Genomic DNA, 18,103 nt, shown 5'->3' on the forward strand with positions numbered 1-18,103 from the left:
ATTGACATATTTTCAAGTGGAAGGTGACTTATTAATACGAAGTGAAAATTTCTCTAGTTTGTTAATCCTGTAAACAAACAAATTAATGTGAACTGCCTTTCTATAAGCCATTAAAAATTTAAGGAAAGGTGGGTAAATATTACATTAGCATTCTCAATTATTAGGGTGCAATACCAGCTGAAATTTTAAAAAAATGAAAATTTACTCTTACCTATTGGCTTCTGCTAATTTTTCCAAGCGATATTTCTCAGCCTCAGCTGGACGTCTAACTGTAGCTTCCAGTTCCTTTTCTTTTCTTAGTATTTCTTGTTCCTGCACTTGTATCTCTTGTGAGCGTTCAACAACCTTCACTTGCATCTGTTCCTCTTTAATCCTTTGACGAGTTTTAGCTGCTTGAAGGCTATATGCCAAATCAGATTCAGCTTTCTGTAATAAAGTTAAATTAAAGCGTTATGACTTTTCACTAAAATCAGGAACAATATGTTACCAGGTCCAACAGACAGTAATGGATCTGATTTGGGAAAGCAAATTAACCAACTAAGTGGTATTTAATGGACAAAATGATATATTGGTGATAACTTACTAAAGTTTTCTGGATGAAATTCTGGAATTCCTTTCAAATAGCCATTACTAATTATGGCATAAGTTGCTGCCAGTACTGATTAACATATTCAGGTATGACCCATACAAGTGACAAAAACTCATTTCTTTGTGGTGTGATAAGTCTATCACTTGCCATGTATTTTGAAAGGTCTAAGTTTGATAATTTACAGAAAGAATGTTTTCTAGGGCACTGACCCACCCACCAGGTAGGGCTGAACAGGTCACTCTCAAGTAAACCCGTTACAATGCTTTTTCACCAAGAAACTGTTTTTGATTATTCACAAACAAGAAACTAATCTAAGAATATCACAGTAGAATCGCTCTTAACTGAACACCACAAACCAACCAATCAATTAAAAGAGGGAGGCCAAATTAACCAGTGCTCTCTCTTTAACCATGTAGTGTCAGCACTTGAAATCGAGGGTTCGCCTTGGAAATAACAAGCTTGCATTAACTGTTGGTCAAAGATAAAAATCTATATTTTTCTGGACCTTACTATATATAGACAAATTTTTATTGGTATTGATTTTAAAATGATTTTTAAGCTTTCCCAGAGTTATTTGTGCACAAGAACTGCTTTTGTGCCTTGTTGAAAGTGGTACAATAGCAATGCAACTCATGAAGGTAAAGTTTTTTCATACTGTCAGAATAAAGATCACATTAACACTACAAAACTTGGAATTATGTGTGTTCATAATTCAATAAATGGGAAATTAACCTTTTGATAGTGCAATACCCCCCCCCACAAGAGACTTGCCTTGACATGGCGAGGAGGCTTGCATGCTTCGATAAGACAAAGAGCTATACTGGCAGTAATGCAATTACCAGCAGGGCCTCCCAAGCCACATGGGCCTGACAAAGAGTCCCTCCTGTTGATGGGCAGCAGCATCATCAGTAACGAATGATGCCAAAGATCAGTCAAGATCTAGCTGACAGCACTGATTGAATACAAGCATGGTTTTGTTGTTGTGGGGGGGGGGGTTGATGGCGCATAAGCTACTTTGGCTATAATGAACCTATTCATTTATTATAAAAAGAAATGAGAAAATCTCATAAAGCCAGAAAAGTCTTTAATCAGAAAAAGATCAAAATTCCAGTTTGCTTGAGAAAGTTGAAGATTTCAGAAATATTGGCCTTGTCACCAGTCAGATTTCTAATGTTGTTGGTTGAAAAAGATTAACCAGTGATTGCAGGGTTGAAATTTTGTCTTGTTTATAGTAGGAGCAGTCAATGAAAATGTGTTTAACAGTCAAATTTATAAAATAATAATGGAAATTGAGTTGACCTATTTTTGCTCTTGAAAGGATTACTTCTTCTCGTCTTGATGTATGGATCACCAGATTTTCGGATCCTCTTATCTGAAAGAGTTTATTATTAGTTTGAGAGTGCCATAGTGCTGTCCATTCTGACAGACATGCAGCATGAATGATTAGTACACAGTCTGATGCTGGAACAGGGATAGTGATTAAGTCTAAGGTGGTTGGTTTTTTGCAGCTTTATCGGCCAATTCATTGCCCAAAATACCAGAATGTGCTGGATTCCAACAGAAGGTGACCAGTTGGTGGCATTCTTCAATCTGCAGTAACAAGCTTCAAATTTCATGTTTGTTATTTGGAGCATTAGCAACTAAGGCCATATTGCTCCGGGAATATGCGGTGGTCATTCCCTGACCTTTCCGCATCCTCCGTATTTGGTGGTGATGGGCTCGAACCCCGGTCCCCGGTCTAATCATGAAGTGTGTGCTACACACTGCTGCTCCTTCCCACCTGGCTATGAAGGCACCTCAAATTTCAGGTAGAACAGGGTGAACTTTATCTGAGGAATTACACAATGTCTTGATTGAGCTGAGGGAATTGATCTAAATTACAGATTTTAAGGAACAATCAAAACAGAGATTTTGTAAAGCTAGTTTAATTGCAAATAATTCAACTGAAAAGATACTGAATTCATACAGAAGGGAGGCTGAAACAATGGTGTTCGGAAATGCTGAAGCTGCTCCAACATTTTAATTATTTTTAGAGTCATCTGTGTATATTGGGGAAAAATCAATATATCTTTGAGCGTGAATGCATGAAGTTGTTTGATGCATGCAAAATATTCTTTCCCCACTGACAGAGGAAGTGTCACAGGTTGGTATATTAGGAGGAACCCATAGTGGTTGAGTACAAGTTGCTACCTGTTGTTTGGAATGAATGGAAACATTCCAAACCTGCATCAGTTCAAGAAGGCGAAGACCAGCTGGTTTTACCATGCTTTTCTGCAGATATTTTATAATGATGGATTGAAAAGGTATGACTGAATGGGATATAAGGCACAACTCTGTATCGTGACAGCATACTTCAACAATAGTGATTTCCTATGTGAAGATAGTCAGGGCTTGTGAGCATCAATGTAAAAGCTATGTGGTGGAAATGTTCTGAATGCACCAAATGCAATCCTCAGTGCACTGTGTTGAACTGGATCAAGCCAGCATAATGCACTAATTCTGGCAGAATCATATATGGGGCCTCCATAATCAAGATAGATCTGATTAATGCCTGAAATCGAAGCAGGGAGGTATGATCTGCACCCCATGTTAGGGCAGATAATGCTCTGAGTATACAGTATGTATTATTTTAATGTGCTCTAAGAAATTTAACTTGTTGTCCAGGATTAATCCTAGAAATCTGATGTTACTAGTGACTGGGATGGAGATTTTAGAGATTTGAAGTTCAGGTTCCGGATGAAACTTGCATTGTCTACAAAAATTGATAGCAACTGTTTTTTACTGCTAGAGTCAATAGCTGTATTTTGATGTTGTTTAGTGATAGAATCTATTCTAAGAGCAAAAAAAGAGGTGGCACTCAGTGCTGATCCCTTTGGAACACCTTCTTTCTGAATGAAGGTTGCAGAAAGGGCATGCTGGCATCAAACTTGAAACGATCTAGTATGTAGAAAATTCTTCATAAATATAGGATGGTTGCCACATAGACCAAGAGAATAAAGATCTCCAAGTATGCCATGCTGCCAGGTGGTGTCAAAAGCCTTCTCTATATCTATTGAAACTATTACTAGATGTTCGTGTTTAACAAAAGCATTACAAATGGCAAATTCAACCTTAACTATAAGGTCCAGGCATGACCTGTTTTGACGAAAGCCATACTAACTATGGCTCATTAACTGTTCTGACTCAGTGATCCAGACAACTCTACTGTGGACAATTTTTTCAAGGATTTTGCTGAGGCAGTTTCAGAGAAACATTGGTCTATAGTTATGGGGATCAGTAGGATCTTTTCCAGGCTTTAGGAACACCAAAACAGTAGAATAATGCCAAGAAGCTGGATAAGCATTTTCGAGAAAAATTCGGTTGTAAAAGACCAGGAGGAGGCACAAAGCTTTGTCATCAAGATGTTGTAGCATGACATAATAGATCCCATCTGGTCCGGCAGCACTATTGTGGGCTGTTCCAATGGCATGCAAGAGTTCAGAGTATTCCAGAGGTTTGTTATTGTTGTTGTTATGGGGGTTTGATGGCACATAAGCTGCTGTGGTTATAATGCGCCTATTCATTTATAATATAACGAAATGAGAAATTTCCATAGAATCAGAAATTATTAAAAAGTCCACTTTGCTTGAGGTAGTTAAATTCTGAAATATTTGCCCTGTCTCCAATGAGATTCTCTAAAGTTATTGGTTTATCAAGATTTACCAGTGATAGCAGGGTTGAAGTTCTGTCTTGTCTATAGTAGGGGCAATCAATAAGAATGTGTTTAAGAGTCAGATTTATATAACAATGTGGACACTATGGTAGATCATCTCCTGTGAGTAAATACAGGTGGGTCAGATGAGTATTACCTATTCTTGTCCTTGAAAGGACTACTACTTCTCATCTTGATGTATGACACTGGATCGCCAAATTTTTGGATCCTGTTTAAACTGAAAGAGTTTATTATTAGTTTGAGAGTGCCAGATTGTTGTCCATTCTGATAAGCATGCAGCATGAATGATTAGTGCATAGTCTGATGCTGGAACATGGATACTGATTAAATCTAAGGCGGTTGGATTTTTTGCAGCTTTGTCGGCAAGTTCATTGCCCAAAATACCAGAATCTGCTGAAATCCAAAAGAAGGTGACTAGTTGGTGCTGTTTTTCAATCTGTAGTTTCAGAAGTTTCAGAAGTTTGTTATATGGCAGAAGGGCAGTTTGAAAGCTAATAGAATGCTATTCTGCAGTGTTTTTATTTCTTTGGAATGATGCAGCGTAAGTGATGTTGCTGAGATTTCAGAAAAAGGACTATATAGATCGTGCCTATTTCCAGGAGAGGATCGGAGAAGGTATGGTAGGAAACTTACCAGAAAGCTGTGCTGTGTTATTTTTTTCATATTATTTTGGTGTCAGTGTTTGGCTTGATGCAAAATGGGTCTCCAGAATTCTTTCTTGGCTAGCCTTTGTATGAAACGTGCTTTTGTCTTTAATTTCTTAATTTCATTATCACAGCCAATCTCATTAATTATAAGAAATTTATTTCTTATAAATAATGAGATTGGATATGGTTGGACATTCCAGAAATAAATTCCGGGCTTTATTTTTGGCTTTCTTTGTTTGTTACAATCCTCATTATGCCAGGAATTATAATGCTTTCAGCTCAGGGGATTTGATAGTGTTATTGTGTCTTTAGCCACGTTTAGGAGATGTGATGTAATCTCTCACATTTCAATACGCTGGAAATGGATTTTTTTCCTCATCAAGAGCGATCGATGACTGAAATTTTGCCCAGTTTGCTTGGACAAATTTCCATTTCCTGCAGGGATGAGTTGAAGGAGTTTGTGCTATCAAAAAGTTGCATACTATTGGGAAGTGGTCACTGCCCACGGGATCATTTATTATGTACCATTTACGGTTGGACCAGCATTGGAGAACAAATTGAGATATCTATTTTTGAGGTGTGTCCAGTTGGAAACTGTATGCTTGTTGTTATTTGGTTTTTAGGAGCATTAGCAACTAAGGCCATATTGCTCCGGGATATGTGGTGGTCATTCCTTGACCTTTCCGCATCCTCCGTATTTGGTGGTGATGGGCTCGAACCCCGGTCTAATCAAGAAGTGTGTGCTACGCACTGCTGCTCCTTCCCACCTGGCTACGGAAACTGTATGCATGTGGGTGCACCAGTATTGAATATTGTGATATTTAGCTTTCAATGAGTTGACCCTGTCTATCTAATTTAGGAGTGCCCCATAAGGGGTGGTACCCATTAAAGTCCCCCTAATATACAGAGAGGTGGAGGTATCTGTATAAAGAGGTCATCAAGATCTTTTAAAGAGTTTTTTTTTTTTTTTTTTTTTTTATGAAAACCCCAAACACGAGAGGTATTAGAACCTATAGTACTTAGTACCATGCTTGGGTTAGTTGAAGAAGCATAGGAGGGCAGAAACTTTGCTCTAGAAACTAAACATGGGTTTCACCACTTCGAGCCTCCAATAAGCAAAATGGTGGTATTGTACTGGTGGACAAGAGCCATCTACCACCTAGAAGTAAGTACGGTTTGGCTGTAAGTAGAGTGAGATTAGTGTTATTGCAATATGGAGAGTTATATGAACAGCAACAGCTTCTATTTCAGTTTGAAGTGGGATGTGTTTAGTTAGGATCTTTGAATTTATCAGGATTGCCACACCACCATGGGCAGCACTAGCTGTATTTCGATCTCTTCGATACAGGCAACAGTTCTTTATCAAAGGAGAAATCTACGAGGTTAGGATTGGATTTTATTGATGCAAAAGCGACTATGGCTATGGTGCACCTGTGAGGCTAGGTAAGTTTCCTGAAGAAAAGGGGCAACTGGAGAATATCGGTTAATTACATCTTGGATATCATCTGTGTTGCAACAAAAGAGCCTCCGCAGTTCCATTGTAAAACACAAGGCATTATTTGTGTTTAGTTGATGGAGCTGAATCAGACCGCTTTTTGAAGGTGACTTGTTTAGGACGTTCCAATTTTGGTTTATCTTTTCTTGGGAAAACTGGCCAACCAGTGTCCATTTTTTCTTCTTCAGCATAGATTTCTAAAATAGGATTTTCCTGTACAGATGTGCCATCTGTGTCCACGGTTGTGTTCTGATATTTTTCATACCATTTGAGTTTGTAATATGGGATGTAGTAGCAATCGTTGGAAGAGGAGATGCCACTGGTATAGTAGTAATGGAGGCATGTGATGCTAGAAAGCAAGCATATGAACTTATGTAGCATCAGCCCAAAAAAAAAATTTCACACATCCATTCCCTCTACAAGTTTGTCCAGTTCCTTGAAATTATTTAAGCTATCAACTTTCATGACAGATAGCAGTTTGTTCCCACAATTAACCACCCACGGGCTAAAGGCAAATTTCTACACATCTATTCTACAACTGTCTTTCCTCAAATGGAATATATGCCCCGTCAGGTTCATAATCTGAGAAAGCAGAAGAATCCCATCAGATTCAGCGTGCTCAACCCATTCAAGGCCTTATACACCTCAATCAGATCACTTCGCAGATGCCTAGTCTCCAGCCACTGCAATTTGCAGAACATAACCCTTTCTTCGTAAGAGTATGCCTTTGTTCCCCTCATCAATCTTGTTACCATTCTCTGTACATGCTCAAGCAACTCTACATCCTTTCTAAAATTAGGCCTCCAGACCTGTATGTAGTACTCAAGGCATGGCCTGACCATTGCCTTATACAAGGGGATAATCACCTCCTTTTGCCCTACTAGAAAAATTCCTTTTTATCAGTGACAATATCCCATGACCTAATCTGACAGCCTGTCTGCATTGCTCAGAAAACTTCATATCCGACTGCACAATTACTCCCAGATCTTTTTCATTTTCTACCACCCTAAAGTGTAGAACCACACAAGTGGTATATTTCTCTGTGGTTTCCTCTTGATCTGAGGACTTGGATTGTTGCTTGCATAAACTTAGTTGTAACTCAGAGAGGACATTTCTAGCCAAATCAGAAATTGATTTAGAAATGGGGAACTGTGACATCAGTTTAAGTGGAGATTGTTTGATACTTTTTTATGGTATTGGCATGGGTAATATTTTTGTTTATAGTAGGAGCAACTAGTTTTCTCGCTTCTTAGTAACTGACATTGTTCTCAAACCTTGTATTTTACTTTATTCTTCTCACTTTTCCATTTTTCACATGTCTTGGAATATGCAGGATGGTCACCTTTGCAGTTTGGGCATGTCATTTTTGTAGGCAAACAGTCACTTAGTTTGTGGTATGAGGACCCACAGTTGGAGCAGACAGGATATTTTCTGCATACAGTTTGAAAGTGGTCATAGTTTTGACATTTATAACATTTTAAAGAGTTGGGAATGTAGGAGCGAATGCAGCATAGTAAATAACCTGCTTTTACAGAGGAGGGTAAGTTGGGTGTATTGAAAGTGAGAATAATATTTCTGATAGGTGTAAGTTGATTATCTTTTTTAATCATTATTCGTTTTGCTTCAATTACATTTTTTCCCTGAAGCTCTTGGGTTATTTCTTCCTCTGTGACATTTAATAGATCCCAACTAGATATAACATCCTTAGATGAATTTAGGGTTGCATGAGGAAATATTTTTATTGGAATACCAGCAAAGCTTGTTAGTTGCAAAAGCTTTTCGGAATGTCTGTGATTCATGGTTTCTATTAACAGGTCTCCTCATTGCAGTCTCTTCACCATCTTGGGAGATCCTGCTATACCCTCCAGATGTTTCTGTATGACAAAGGGAGACAATTTACTCATACACTGACTACTAAGAAAGTGGAAAATTAAGAATAATGGGCAGTGTTGCTCCATCCAATCAGTCTTCTGTCTCTTTGGGTTATTTTCCATGTCTACATGGCCAGTATTTGCCATGTTTGCTTCTTTTAGGCCTTGGCAAGAAGACTTTTCTGCCAAGGTTTCTGACCCTGCCATGGGGAGGCAGGAGCAGTGCTGCTAGAAGGCCAAGCAGTTTCGGTATTAGTTGGTTACTGGAACTAGAGATATATGGATAAATAAAGAAAGGTAAGTTTTCTTTCTGTGTTCTAACTTGTGAATTTTCAAGTGTAGAATGGTTTTAAAATTAAGACTGCTAAGAGAAATGTAGGACTTTATAAATAACTTTAGTTGCTTTTGAAGGACACTCTATACATCGTAGAAATATCGCTTGGCCTCAAAATACGCTTGGCACCCAAGGGCGATACAAGTATGGTCATCCTGACTATTAGCATTAGTAGAGGCATATGATGCAAGAAAGCAAGCTTATGCAGCATCAGCGAAAATAAAAAAAATAAAAAAACTTCCACTTCACCCCTCCGCTCGTTCGAAATACCTGTCCAGCTGAGCCTTAAATTCATTTAGGCTATCAATTTCCACAACAAAGGATGGAAGGCTGTTCCACCAACCAACTACCCGCTGGCTAAAAGCAAACTTCCACACATCTATCCTACATCTATCTTTCCTCAATTTGAATTTATGCCCTCTCAGGTGATTATTCTGAGCAAGAGGAAGAATCCCATCAGCATTGAGCATGCTCAAACCATTCAAGGCTTTATACACCTCTATCAGATCACCTCGCCAGTGCCTAGTCTCCAGACACTGTAATTTGCAAAACTTAAGCCTTTCTTCGTAAGAGCAATCCTTTGTTCCATTCACCAATCTTGTTGCCCTTCTCTGTACTCGTTCCAACAGCTCTATATCCTTCTTGAAATGAGGTCTCCAGACCAGTATACAGTACTCAGGGTGTGGCCTGACCGTTGCCTTATACAAGGTGATAATCACCTCCTTATCCCTGCTAGAAAAATTCCTGTATATCATTGACAAGACACCATAAGCTACTCTTGCAGACCATCTGCACTGCTCAGAGAACTTCATATCTACCTGCACAATTACCCCCAGGTCCTTTTCATTCTCTACCACTGTCAGTGTAGTACCACAAAGTTGATATGTTGCTCTGGGGTTGCTGTTTCCCATATGTAGCACTTTACATTTGTCAATGTTAAACTTCATTTGCCACATCTCAGCCCATCTGCTCAATCTTTCCAGATCCTGTTGAAGCAGCATAGCATCAGCAGTGTCCTTAACAATCCTGCCAACCTTTGTATTGTCTGCAAACTTGCACATTAAGCTTGATATACCATCATCAATATTATTTATAAATACAGAAAACAATAATGGACCCAACACTGAACCCTAAGAGACTCCACTAATAACATTACTCCACGATGAGCAGTGTCCATTGATTACCACTCTCTGTCTTCTCCCCCTCAACCACCCCTTTATTCATAGCAACAATTTGCCTCCAATGCCCCACTGCTCCAATTTGTGCAGCAGTCTTCCATATATAACAGTATCAAAAGCCTTTCTAAGATCCAAATATATAACATCAAAGTTATTCCCTGCATCCAGTTCTTTTGTGACTGCATCATAGTATCCAATCAAATTGGTCAGACAAGACTTTCCCTCAACAAAACCATGCTGTGTCCGAGCTATAACCGAAGTCTTGTCTAGATGATCCTGCAGTGTTTCTTTAACCAGTGCCTCCATTAATTTTCCTGGATCAGAAGTTAAACTAACAGGTCTATAATTACTTGTGTCAGCCTTTGATCCTCCTTTGTGAATTGGGGTCACATTTACACATCTCCAGTCTATGGGTACCACCCCTGAGTCCAAGGAAGCTCTCATAATTATGGCTAAGAGTTTGCTTACTTCCTTTGCTGCCTCCTTTAATATAACTGGATAGATCCCATCCACCCCAGGTGCCTTTCTTGTGTTTATCTTCAACAATTACTCCTCCACTTTACTCTCAGTTATTGCAAGATTATCTAGCTCACTGATAGAGTTGAATATACCTCTGGCCTTCCCCTCGCTGAATAACTCCTCATGTGTGAATGTCGATGCAAAATATTCATTGAGTTTGTTACCTACATGAGCAGGATCATCAACAGTTGAACCATCGATATCAAATATACCAATCTGATTCATCCCCTTCCTTCTTGAGTTTACATAAGTAAAGAACTCTTTGCTGTTTTTATTTGCATCCCTTGCCAAAGATTTCTCGTAATCTGCCTTCGCCTGCCTAACCTCCTTTGTAACTTGGTTACAGATCAACTTATATCTATCATAGGTTTCTATGTCACGTGTTAATTTATATGTATCCCATGCATTTCTCTTCTCTGCCATATGTCTCATTAGTTCATCTGACATCCATTTAGGCCTAAACCTTGAACAATATTTCTTAGTTGGTATGTAAAGCCTAGTAGCTTCCAAGATAAGTTCTTTGAATGCTTCCCATTTTGAATTTGCTTTTGGTAATATCATCAGTTGGTCCCACTGTATAGAATTTAAATACTGTCTCAGACCATCGTAGTCGCCTTTACGAAAGCAATAACCCTTCCCTTTACCCCTGATGGTAGTTACCTCTTTGAGTAAATCCCACTTCAGCACACTGTGATCACTGCCACCTAGTGGTTCCTTTATCTGCAGATTCTTAATGCATGAAGAATCAAATCAAGAGTATTACCCCCTCTAGTTGCCTCTCGAACATGCTGGTGTAGAAAACAATCATCCAGTAAATCCACAAAAGCCTTGCTAGTGTATGAGTGACAAACCCACAAATTCCAGTCAATATCTGGGAAATTAAAATCCCCCATTATAAGACTCTCTGATTTACTGGCCCACTCTATTTCCCTGTACAGTTTCTTATTATACTCATCAGAGTCATTAAAAAAAAAAAAAAAAAAAAAGAAAAAGTAAAGTGCAGCCATTATCAACCCACTGCAGGATGGAAGCCTCCTCAACAATTCATACTGAGGGAAATGGACTATAATCTGCCACGCTGGTCCAGTGTGGGTTGGCAGATCGACCGTATTCAGCAGTCAGGGGATTGAACCCCGGTCTACTCAAAGAGCATGTGCTACTGTACTCGTGCTCCTGACCACTCGGCTACCTATAGCACACTCCTATTCTCAATTTTGATCTCCCAATGCTTATGTCACACAAAAATAAACTCCACACTGCACTGTCCAGCGATGTCGACTGGCTTCGCTTCCTTGTATTTCATGTGTTTCTTAACTAATAGTATAACCCCCCCCTCCTCCCCTCCTATCCTTTTTGTAGACGTTGTACTCCCCAAATTCCAGTTCTGCATTCCTTATATCTGTGTGACACCACGTCTCTGATATCCCAACAATATCCGCCTTTTATGCTTGGAGCAATACCTCAAATTCATCAAATTTATTTACCAAACTCCTAGCATTGGTGTACACGCAGGTATACATGCACCTGTTACTATTCTTAGCTATCCTAATACAACCTATGTGTTTACTTGTACCACAATGACTCCCAGCAGTCTCTGAAATATCCTGCATCTTGTTTTCCAGGCTTCTGCTCATTCCAATAGAAGCAGTGCAAGAATCACTTTCACCTCTGCCAGTGGCTACTGTTAATCTATTAGTCCTTGTATCCCCCCCCCCAAGCTGGCAGTTTTCCGACCCACTTAACACTGCCTCGATAGCATTAGCAAATATTTAAGTGTACTTTAATATTTAAGTGTACTTTATTTAAGTGTACTTTTCATTTGTCAATGTTAAACTTCATTTGCCACCTCTCAGCCCATCTGCTCAACTTTTCTAGATCCTGTTGCAGCAGCGTACTGTCATTAGTGTCCTTAACAACCCTCCGAACCTTTGTATCGTCTGCAAACTTGGATTGAGCTTTTAAATACCATCATTAACCTCAGGGGCTCACATCTGGTGAGTATGGGCTTGGCACACCCAGGGTTCTGAGCTGGATATTATCATTCTTCTCTTTCTTGGCGATTCCCTTTTGACTCTCTCTCTCTTAGCGTAACTCGTGATTTTTTTTTTTTTTTTTTTTGGCTGGTGCAGCATAAGCCTCCGGCTTCCTTGCACCATATAGCTGATAATAATAATAATAATAATAATAATAATCAATATCATTTATAAATACAGAAAACAACAATGGACACTGAACCCTGAGGGACTCCACTAAAAATGATTTGAATTGGCTGTAATGAATACCTTCTTCGAGTTGCCACCACGCAGACTTTATACATGGAAATCTCCAGGTGATGGAGAAAACAGTATTGTGAGGAGTCATATTGATTATGTTTTGATCAACCATAATTTCAAAAATGGTGTGAAGCATTTAAGAACAAAATCCAGACACTGACATAGGTACTGACCATAACCCATTAATTGGTGAACTGAAATGCATAAAAAAGGAGGATAAACAGTATGGACTGACCTACAAAAATTGGAAAACAAAGATATTAAAAAGAAGATTGGGGATTTGTTAGCAAAGGAACTGAATTATAGCCTCCCAGAAGACAGAGATCAATTAAAGATGCTGAGCTTAAAGTGGCAGATAATCATCTGAAAGGTCAACCTCTAAAAGCAAAACAGAAGTGAATAATGAATGATATACTAGAACTGATGGAAAAGATTTCGAAAGCAGAATAAAAACAACGCAACAGAATACAAAAAAATTAGAACAAAAATTAGGAAGAAAATAAAACTGGAAGAGGCCCAAATGAGAAGAAATTGAGAAACTGGAATTCTTTCATGACCAATTCAACAAGCATAAAGTCTTTACAGAGGCATTGGGACAGCACTACAAAACTGGTAGGAGAATACTAGAAAAGGGGAATGGAAAGATTGCAGTTTCAATTGAAGAAAGACTTGAGTGCAAGCAAGAATATATCAGAGAACTATTTGATGACAAAAGAAATGAAAAGTTTGACAGATCAGAAAACGTGGAAGGACCGAGTATCATACAGGAAGAAGTGATCTTAGCTGTTAAATATGCTAAACCCAAAAAGGCAAGTGATAATGATGAAATTCCAACAGAACTATTAAGATAATAAAGGTGGAGGTATTGGTTGGTCTGCTCAAAAAAGGTTTAGGACACTGGAGAAATCCCAGAATGGTTGAGATAGTCGTTCATATCTATACAGAAATGTGCAAATGCAAATAGTTGTTCTCAATTTAGAATAACCAGTTTGATGAGCCATGCATTGAAGATACTTCTAAGGATTATACACAACCTAATTTATAAAAGATGTGAGGAAACACTTTAGTAATTCTCAAGTTTAGCTTCTGACAAGGACTAGGTACCAAGGAAGCCCTGTTTGCAGTTCGGATTCTAGTAGAAAGATGTCGAGATGTGAACCAAGAGGTATTCATCTGCTTCTTGGATTATGAGAAAGCCTTCGATAAGGTAAGACATGACAAACTATTCTAAATCTTAGAGAAGATTGGAATTGATGGCAAAGACATCAAAGTAATGGTAAATTTGTATTAGGAACAATCAGCAAAGGTATACATAGAAGGAAAAAAATTGGAAGAGATAAAAATTAACAGGAGTTTGTCAAAGTTGTATTCTCATCACATATATTGTTTAATGTGTATGTTGAAGAAATTTTTAAAGAAGCTTCAGAGGGATGTATAGAAGGGATAAAAATTAATCGCAATACAATAAATATGATCAGATACGCAGATGATACTATATTGCTGGCCAGCTCTGAGAAGGATTTACAAGCATTAATGGATAGAGTTAATAGAATAAGTGAAAATTTTGTTCTGGAGTTAAAATTCAAGAAAACAAAACTTATGGTCACCAGTAAGAAATAAGTGCAAAGAAAAATTACAATCAATAATGAAGAAATCAAAACGGATAAAAGTTATCGCTATCTTGGATGTATGGTGAGTGAGCAGTGGGACCGTTCAATTGAAGTACACTCAAGAATTGAACAAGCAGCACATGCAGCCTTCCTTAAAATGAAGAATCTTCTATGCCACAGTGATATTACGCTTCCTTTAAGAACAAGACTATTGAGATGTTTGTTTTTTCTGTTCTCCATGAGCTGAGGCTTGGGCACGGACAAAGAAGATCCAGAATAAGTTAAATGATTTTGAGATGTGGTGTTACAGACATATGTTAAGAGTGTCATGGACTGATAAGATAAAGAATGATGAGATCATGATATAGATAAAGAAAAAGACAGAAATAACTAAGATCATTATGGAAACAAAACTAAAATATTTAGGACATATAATGAAGAATGAGAAATATAAGATGTTGCAATTGATAATCCAGGGCAAGATCAATGGAAAAAGAAGTCAAGGGATAAGAAGGAAATCTTGGTAGGTAAACCTCAGAGAGTGGTATGATCAGAGTAACAAGGCTTTGTTTAGGGCTTCTACCTTACATTCATCCATTGCGAAGATGACAATCAACCTCTGCAAAGAGAATGAACACAGAAGAAGAAAACAAAGTTTGTTCTGCTGTGAGAATAAAGACTATTCACTAATGCACCAAAACTTGGGAGTTGTGTTTGTCTGAAATTCAAGTTTTACTTGCTTTTAGTCTTGGCTATTTAATAAAAAAAAAAAAAAAAAAAAAAAAAAAAAACTTACCTGAAAAGGCTATCTTTCTGGTTAACATTCCTTCACATCTTAATTTATAGGAACTCTAAGAAGGGAATATTTAGGTCATATTTTTTTTACCAATGAATGTAACATTCTTGATCCAACTTATGAATCAAGGGGATCTAGAATGTTTAAACAGGTAATACAGGTTATCAATGTTGCAGATGTTGTTTTAAAATATCACAATAGCATTGTTCATTGGTGGTTGCTCTTTTGCTTTTACTGGAGCAAACGTGACTAAGGCACCATACAATGACGACATGACATGACATGCACATTTCCCATAAAAAGTATAAAATATAAAAAAATTTTAAATATACATTTTTTTATATTTGGGAAGATTAAACTGCAAAACTTTTATTACAGGCTTTATCTATAGTCTATCCATTCCAAGAACCTTGGCAAATTGGGAGTATATCTTGTTATGTATTATTTGCTGTAGTCAGTATAATGTTCGATTTGATTTTGTTTTTAATACTGCATAGGCAACTTAAGCTATGATTTGTATCATAAGGAAGAAAATCAGGAAAATCGCTTCAACACTTTGAGACTTAATGTAGAGTGGAAGGAGAAGATATCACACACAGCCAGAACAGATTGCAAATATTCTGGATTGCACTTTCAGAAAGCTATTTGCCACAGCTCATATTCCTCATTCTTCTTGGTTCATAAGCAGCAAACTGAAAATAAATAAATTTTCACACTACTCAGAAAACGTTATATAACCAGTCTCTCACTACAAACAAACTAGATAGAGCACTGCTTAAAGCAAAACCAATTTCTGCATGTCCAGACAAGATCTACTATTAAGCATCTATGTTTTAATTCTTTTAATCATCTGACCAAGCCTTATACACTCAGTGATACTTCAGCTGACAAAGACAATACGTCTGAAATTTTTCAGTTTTTCAAACTTATAAACTGTGTGTGTAAATTAGTGTGTAGTAAGCATATACACGTTTGATTTACTTGTTTTTAGACTTCTTTACTGCTTTTATACATGTTTAAACATTTTTACTTGGTAACCCTATTAGGTTACTGATTTTTAATGTATTTCATTTCCAAACTTATGAACATTCCTCGAACTCCTTATTTGGAGTTTGAGGAATATTTGCTATTCTGTAGAGATGCTATTGCACTAAGGGAGTCGGTATATATTAGAGCAGGTAGAAGCTGGTGCTCAGTAATATCATCCAGTGCTAGTTTAATAGCACTTATTCTGCGGTGAAATACAATTCTGCGGTGAAAATACTGCAAACATGAGGCAACAAGACAGATAGTGTATTCAGTAAAATTACTGCAGCACCTACTGAGCTGTTTGATTTTGATCCATCCATGTAAATCTGATGACTGTTTTTATTTTCAAACCTGTGCAGTGTGTGGAGCTTCTATATAATGATTGGAGATATCTCTTTTTCCTTCCAGTTTGTAAGATATGATATGGCATAGTCGACATCCAAGGAGTTTCTGAGTTTATGTTCATGCTTTGTGATTATATCTACTGCAGAAATGTGCTGGAAATGTATTTCCCAAACTCGAGCTGCAGTGTCTGAGATGCAGTCCTATTGGTTTATTTTCATTTGGTTAGCAATCATAATTACTCGTCCACAGTGGATCATGAATAATGCACCAATTTGGATGCGATGGTTGACTGTACAATTTTGCTGCATACATGCACAGTAGGTAATCTCATCGCAGGTGCAGTGGGGGTTCCGATGCATCTGCATACAAGCTGTAAATTGGAGAAGTTCTAAAGACTCCTAGAACTACGTGGAGAGCATTATGGTGAATGGTATCTAGGCGATGTAACATGCTCCTTCTTGCTGAAGCATATTTTTTTTTTTTTTTTATGTGGACCCCAAACACGAAAGGTTTTAATACCTCTCGTGTTTGGGGTCCACATAAAAAAAAAAATATATGCTTCAGTGCTTGGGTTGGAGGATGAGAAGATAAAAGAAGATATTTGTTGACATTGGACTTGAACTTCTGTAGATTGTAATATTCAGGAAATACGTATGAAGGAAGGTTGTTCCAGAAAATGGCAGTTGAATGAATAAATGAGGAAGATGAAAAGTTGATTCTGTGGGTTTGAAGTTGGACAGTAAATGGATGTTGGCCGGTGGCGGCACATGTTCGGACTGTTTTGAAAGAGAGAGTGGGAATTATAGAAGCCAATTCAGAAGAACAGTGCCCATGGAAGTATTTGTAGAAGAGGCATGCAGCAGAAACAGTATGTCTATGAGAAAACGAGTGGAGAGACTCTGTTAAAGATGAATCATTAATTAACCTAACTGCCCACTTCTGAATGGAATCTAGAAGCCTAAGAGAGGTTTTTTGGGGGCACCACCCCAGATGTGGGAACAATATTCCATGGTAGGGCAGATTTGCAATTTATACAGAGTGAGCAGCTGTTTGGATGAAAAGTAATGCCAAGAGCGAAAGAGAAAACCAAGTTTTTTAGATGCAGAGGAAGCAATATTTGTAATGTGCTTGTGCCAAGAGAGATTAGAAGTCAGGGTAATCCCCAAAAGAAATATATCATTTTGCCTAGAAATCGTAGTGTCACTAAAGATAAGCAAAGGAGCAGAAGAATCCTTTTTGCGAGATATAAGACAAGACTCAGTTTTAGAAGGGTTAAAATCAACTAAGTTGTCTTTGCCCCACTGGAGAATTACCTGAAGACCGGCATTTAAGGAATTGGAAGCAGATTTTCGAGAGGTTGAACCTGATTGAGGACAAGGTTTCTCAAAATGGAAAGTGGAATGCAATGTGCTATCATCAGCAAAACTATGGATAGGATTTCGAGTCAATGGAAGAAGGTCATTAATATACAAGAGGAAAAGAGTGGGGGAAAGAACTGAACCTTGGGGGACACCGGCATTAGTGGAGAAGTTAGAAGACAGAGAGCCATCTACCATCACCCTCAGTGAGTGATCAGAGAGAAAACTGGATAACCAATTACTAAAAACAGTTGACAAACCATAAGATGGAAGCTTGTTTAGAAGACCTTTATGCCAAACACGATCAAAAGCCTTTGAGATGTCAAGAGCAACTACTTGTGTTTCAC

At 38.0% G+C, this 18,103-nt stretch overlaps 1 protein-coding gene across 2 annotated transcripts in view; it reads right to left on the reverse strand.

Annotated features, from left to right (window-relative positions):
* Positions 1 to 18,103, reverse strand: part of LOC150080870 (flotillin-1-like) — a 321,558-nt gene that overhangs the window by 120,646 nt on the left and 182,809 nt on the right. For both annotated transcript variants that reach the window (XM_090380967.1, XM_090380968.1), the window contains exon 8: positions 212 to 426. In XM_090380967.1, coding sequence (XP_090237093.1) covers positions 212 to 426 — 215 coding nt within the window. The remainder of the gene's footprint in view (positions 1 to 211; positions 427 to 18,103) is intronic.

The sequence above is a fragment of the Mastigoproctus giganteus genome, chromosome 9 (genome assembly GCF_048544385.1).
Source record: "Mastigoproctus giganteus isolate SK-2022 chromosome 9, ASM4854438v1, whole genome shotgun sequence".
Taxonomy (NCBI): Eukaryota; Metazoa; Arthropoda; class Arachnida; order Uropygi; family Thelyphonidae; genus Mastigoproctus; species Mastigoproctus giganteus.